The sequence below is a fragment of the Procambarus clarkii genome, chromosome 11 (genome assembly GCF_040958095.1).
Source record: "Procambarus clarkii isolate CNS0578487 chromosome 11, FALCON_Pclarkii_2.0, whole genome shotgun sequence".
Classification (NCBI taxonomy): domain Eukaryota; kingdom Metazoa; phylum Arthropoda; class Malacostraca; order Decapoda; family Cambaridae; genus Procambarus; species Procambarus clarkii.
Genome location: NC_091160.1, coordinates 39,790,527 through 39,796,526, shown reverse-complemented (window position 1 = coordinate 39,796,526; position 6,000 = coordinate 39,790,527). Strand labels below are relative to the sequence as shown.

Here is a 6,000-nt window from a genome sequence, read left to right as displayed (position 1 = left end):
TGAAATGCAAACAAATAATAAATGAATTTTCATAATTTAATAGGCTTCTTATATTGAATTAAACCAAAGCCCCTAGTGTTAGCTCTCTGGTAAACTCAGATACAGTATAATTAATAAGAACTATAATTGTGTCGCGGGGGACAGCTAGGCAACCAGCTGTATATATATATATACATTGTATGTACTAGCTCTATTAATCTAACAATATGTTTGTACTCACCTGTAACTCACTTTCAATGTATGTAGCTTTACCTATATAGACATCTAATCTTATCTTATCTTATACATGCTTATCTTATCTTATACATGTTAGGCTTATATCGAGGTAACCACCCCCCCCCCCCTCCCCAAGGTTGAACTACTGACCCCCCCTATCCTGGGTAGCTATTTTACTGCTAGGTGAATAAGTGCATTAGGTGATAGGAAATGCCCTCAACCATTACTGTCCCGGACGGGATTCGAACCTGGAATTCCCGATTTTGAGTCAAGAACAAAATTATATATATATATAATATATATATAAATATATATAATATAATATTTACATTTATAGTTGTATTATAACCAATAATTTTGTACGATGTTTATGTGTAGTCTAATGCAGTATATTTATTTTATTTTAGGATCAACACGTTTACTCTGACGTCATCAATACCCAGCGGTGAAGTCTGGTCACCAATACCCAGCGGTGAAGTCTGGTCATCAATACCCAGCGGTGAAGTCTGGTCATCAATACCCAGCGGTGAAGTCTGGTCATCAATACCCAGCGGTGAAGTCTGGTCATCAATACCCAGCGGTGAAGTCTGGTCACCAATACCCAGCGGTGAAGTCTGGTCATCAATACCCAGCGGTGAAGTCTGGTCATCAATACCCAGCGGTGAAGTCTGGTCATCAATACCCAGCGGTGAAGTCTGGTCATCAATGCCCAGCGGTGAAGTCTGGTCATCAATACCCAGCGGTGAAGTCTGGTCATCAATACCCAGCGGTGAAGTCTGGTCATCAATACCCAGCGGTGAAGTCTGGTCACCAATACCCAGCGGTGAAGTCTGATCATCAATACCCAGCGGTGAAGTCTGGTCATCAATACCCAGCGGTGAAGTCTGGTCACCAATACCCAGCGGTGAAGTCTGGTCATCAATACCCAGCGGTGAAGTCTGGTCATCAATACCCAGCGGTGAAGTCTGGTCATCAATACCCAGCGGTGAAGTCTGGTCATCAATACCCAGCTGTGAAGTCTGGTCATCAATACCCAGCGGTGAAGTCTGGTCATCAATACCCAGCTGTGAAGTCTGGTCATCAATACCCAGCGGTGAAGTCTGGTCATCAATACCCAGCGGTGAAGTCTGGTCATCAATACCCAGCGGTGAAGTCTGGTCATCAATACCCAGCGGTGAAGTCTGGTCATCAATACCCAGCGGTGAAGTCTGGTCATCAATACCCAGCGGTGAAGTCTGGTCACCAATACCCAGCTGTGAAGTCTGGTCATCAATACCCAGTGGTGAAGTCTGGTCATCAATACCCAGCAGTGAAGTCTGGTCATCAATACCCAGCAGTGAAGTCTGGTCATCAATACCCAGCGGTGAAGTCTGGTCATCAATACCCAGCGGTGAAGTCTGATCATCAATACCCAGCGGTGAAGTCTGGTCATCAATACCCAGCGGTGAAGTCAGCCCCCTAAACTTTCACCTAGAAAGCCACCCCCTCCCCCCTTACAATCCACCATAACCCCCCTCCCTTTTCAGGTCACCCCCGACCCCTCCACCCACTCATCCCACCCCCTACAGATTCCACTTGTAGAGTACCAATCAACCCACAAAGTGCTGTTTTCAAAGTGGCGAAATATACAAAAACCTACAACATCATTTAGGGTTATTTCCTAAGTGGTGGTATCCAGAACCCACATCATTTAGGGTTATTTCCTAATTGGTGACACACACACACAGAACCCACACCGCTTAGGGTTATTTCCTAAGCGGTGACACACAGAACCCATACCGTTTAGGGTTATTTCCTAAGTGGTGACACACTCACACAGAACCCTCATCATTTAGGGTTATTTCCTAAGTGGTGACACACACAGAACCCACACCGTTTAGGGTTATTTCCTAAGTGGTGACACACGTACCCAGAACCCACACCGTTTAGGGTTATTTCCTAAGTGGTGACACACATACCCAGAACCCACATCATTTAGGGTTATTTCCTAAGTGGTGACACACATACCCAGAACCCACATCATTTAGGGTTATTTCCTAAGTGGTGACACACATACCCAGAACCCACATCATTTAGGGTTATTTCCTAAGTGGTGACACACATACCCAGAACCCACATCATTTAGGGTTATTTCCTAAGTGGTGACACACATACCCAGAACCCACATCATTTAGGGTTATTTCCTAAGTGGTGACACACGTACCCAGAACCCTCATCATTTAGGGTTATTTCCTAAGTGGTGACACACATACCCAGAACCCACATCATTTAGGGTTATTTCCTAAGTGGTGACACACGTACCCAGAACCCACACCGTTTAGGGTTATTTCCTAAGTGGTGACACACATACCCAGAACTCACACCGTTTAGGGTTATTTCCTAAGTGGTGACACACATACCCAGAACCCTCATCATTTAGGGTTATTTCCTAAGTGGTGACAGACACACACAACCCATACCGTTTAGGGTTATCTCCTAAGTGGTGACCTACAATTTCTACTCCTCCGCATTAAAGGATTTCCTGTATAGCGGCTCTGTTGCCATCTCACCACTAAGACTTTTCCGAGTGGTGATTCCACCCTCACCACGGATCGTACTCACTGTAGTTCTTGGAACGATTTCATCAAATTGCAAAACGTTTGCTTGGCCAGCCGAACAGAGTTACTCACTCTTCAGTCAAAGATACCTTTATCGCATATATACTTCTTGACACACAAATACCCACCGTAGAGTGCTTGCTCCACTCTCCAAGTTATCATTTAAAAGGCCGATTACCTGTTGTGCTTATCTCTATCACAGCTTCCCCCCCCCCAGCCCCGCCCTCACGCAAATAATAACCATCCCAGTATGGCTCCACCTTACACTCCTGGGTACCTGGCACGTTCCCTTGTACGTGTACCCGGCAGCGGACGAGATGGCCCAAGAGCCACAATTCTTTGCGACCTTTCTCGAGTGTCTACCCTCGCCGCAAGCGTCTCTATGCCCAGGAACCTGCCTCCGGCGCTGGTGAGTCTCCCCAGTGGATTACCTGATAACACTCTCCAAAATCCTAGTCTGCACCTACAGACATCAACAGCCCACACACTGAATGGTTCCAGCGGCTCGCGCAAGCGCACCAGGGACCAAGTCTTCCGAGGTGATGAAACATATCCCAAGCCAAAAGTCAGCAAGCTAGAGGATGCACCGTTACCACCTCGACACGCCGCTAATGAGGAAGCCAAGGTTACGTCGAGCAACCGTGGATCAACGAACACCCCTACTGTTGTGGTCTTCATCCCTCAAAACCACATGCACCAATTAATCTCGACAAGCCAGCCACAAGAAGGAAGCACTCAAACACCCCAGGTGCTTGTGGCACAGCTTCAGGACAGTCCAGCTTTCCCGGGGGTTATGGCCCAATTACAGGGTCTCCTTCAACAACCCAGTTCAACCCCCCAAGGGATTATGGCCCATCTACAGAGTCTCCTTCAACATGCGAGACCAGCCCCCCAGGGGGTTGTGGCCCATTTACAGGGTCTCCTTCAACAGGCCAATCCATCCTCACACGGAGCTGTGGCCCAAGTACAGTCTCTCCTTCAACAGGTTAATCCATCCCCACAGGGGTCTATGGCCCAAGTACAGTCTCTTCAACAGGTCAATCCATCTCCACAGAGGTCTGTGGCCCAAGTACAGTCTCTCCTTCAACAGGCTAATCCATCCCCACAGGGATCTATTGCCCAAGTACAGTCTCTCCTTCAACAGGCTAATCCATCCCCACAGGGGTCTATTGCCCAAGTACAGTCTCTCCTTCAACAGGCTAATCCATCCCCACAGGGGTCTGTTGCCCAAGTACAGTCTCTCCTTCAACAGAGCAATACGCCAATCCAGAACGTAGCGGCACCACAACCGAGGACTCCGATACCCCAAATAGTGGTGGCTCCTCGACAGGGCTACATTCAACAAAGCAGCTTAACACCCCAGATTGTGGTTCTCCAACAGAACCACCTTCAACAAACCAACCCAGCACCCCAAAACGTCGTGGTTAACCAACAGAACAACCTTCAACAGACCAACCAATTACCCCATACTGTTCAAATGCAACAAACCATTAAACAACTAGTACAAAATATCTCGCAGCCGAGTACGGTGGAAGCCATCTCGATGACAGAGGTCGCAGAGGAGTCCCGCCAGCTGAGAGAACACAACCTGACTCTTCGCAGACAGGTGTCTCTGTTTCAACAACTCTTCAGCGACAAACAAAGACTTGTTTCAGTGATTAGAAGACTTGGCATGCGTGTTGCATAAGCCATATATGTATAATGTCTTGTAATTTGTAATAACAATATTAGCAAAGTTAAATTATTTTAAGATATTTTTAGTTTGATTTTTAATCGCACCCTACAAATTGTGTTTTAGTTTGAAAACACCATGTACACGAAGAGATACAAAAATTATACTATTTGCTGTATATTTAGGAAATAACATTAATATAATTTTTGAATTTCACTTCCAGTTGAAATTATATTTGAAATTTTATCTGTACTAGGTTTTCTGATATATAATCTATAATCACTTTATACAAATAAACTGCAACAAGATCTATTTGACTTAAATTCAAGAACACACTATCTAAAATATTGGCTATTGTCTAGGGGTAGCCTACCCACAACTTAAGTTATAGTCAAGCACCTCTATTGCCTGTCCAGAATATCAGGTAAGGCCTAGGCTGTCCAAAATATCGGATATGGCCTAGGCTGTCCAGAATATGAGATATGGCTTAGGCTGTCCAAAATATCAGATATGGCCTAGGCTCTCCAAAAATCGGATATGGCCTAGACTCTCCAGGATATCAGATATGGCTTAGGCTGTCCAAAATATCAGATATGGCCTAGGCTGTCCATAATATCAGATATGCCCTAGGCTCTCCAAAATATCGGAAATGGCCTAGGCTGTCTATAATATCTGATAAGGCCTAGGCTGTTCATAATATCCGATATGGCCTAGGCTCTCCAGAATATCAGATATGGCCTAGACTCCAGAATATCAGATATGGCCTAGACTCTCCAGAATATCAGATATGGCTTAGGCCGTCCAAAATATCAGATATGCCCTAGGCTCTCCAAAATATCGGATATGGCCTAGGCTGTCCATAATATCAGATATGCCCTAGACTCCAAAATATCGGATATGGTCTAGACTGTCCATAATATCCGATATAGCCTAGGCTCTCCAGAATATCAGATATGGCTTAAGTTGTCTAAAATATCAGATATGACCTAGGCTGTCCAAAATATTAGGTATATCCTAGGCTGTCCAAAATATGGGATATGGCCTAGACTCTCCAGAATATGATATGGCCTAGGCTGTCCAGCATATCAGATATAGCCTAGCATGCCCAAAATATCGGATATGGCCTAGCAAACTGAAAATAGAAGATGTTTTTTTCACTCACAGGTTATAAACCCATGGAACTGCGTACCCGCCGAAGCTGTAAATGCCAAAACTGTTTAATTTTAAAATCCAGCTTGAAAAAATCATTAGGTCAAATGGGAAGACCTTTGACAAGTCGATGGCTTCTTGTCCTCGTCGAGCCCACTATAATGTTAATGACCTCAGGTAAATATATGTACCTGAGAATAGAAATATCTAGAATAGGAATATTTAAGTTTGTTTTTTAGCTCTATTTTCTCCTAACTCTATAAAATTAATAATATTTTTTTAAATAATTCTTTCGGCTGTTAGGGTCAATGGGGGTCGATATATAGACAGTCTTCCAGTTGGTTCTCTTTTATGGGCTATTCATGC

General features: G+C 44.6%; 3 protein-coding genes across 3 annotated transcripts in view; 2 read left to right on the top strand and 1 right to left on the bottom strand.

The window, feature by feature from the left end:
• Window positions 1-614: 614 nt before the first annotated feature.
• LOC138363673 (aggrecan core protein-like) lies at window positions 615-1,993 on the bottom strand. Its single transcript, XM_069323054.1, has 2 exons — window positions 1,940-1,993; window positions 615-1,640 (listed from the first exon to the last, which is right to left on the bottom strand). The coding sequence occupies exons 1-2, from the start codon at window positions 1,991-1,993 to the stop codon at window positions 615-617; spliced, it is 1,080 nt and encodes a 359-aa protein (XP_069179155.1).
• A 1,065-nt stretch (window positions 1,994-3,058) lies between these two features.
• Window positions 3,059-4,567, top strand: LOC123758358 (zinc finger protein 853-like). Its single transcript, XM_045742669.2, has one exon. The coding sequence runs from the start codon at window positions 3,064-3,066 to the stop codon at window positions 4,498-4,500; it is 1,437 nt and encodes a 478-aa protein (XP_045598625.2). The 5' UTR covers window positions 3,059-3,063; the 3' UTR covers window positions 4,501-4,567.
• Window positions 4,568-5,764: 1,197 nt separating this feature from the next.
• The window catches only part of LOC123758361 (uncharacterized), a 28,110-nt gene continuing 27,874 nt past the window's right edge, over window positions 5,765-6,000 (top strand). The window contains exon 1 of the mRNA XM_069323053.1: window positions 5,765-5,811. Coding sequence (XP_069179154.1) covers window positions 5,765-5,811 — 47 coding nt within the window. The remainder of the gene's footprint in view (window positions 5,812-6,000) is intronic.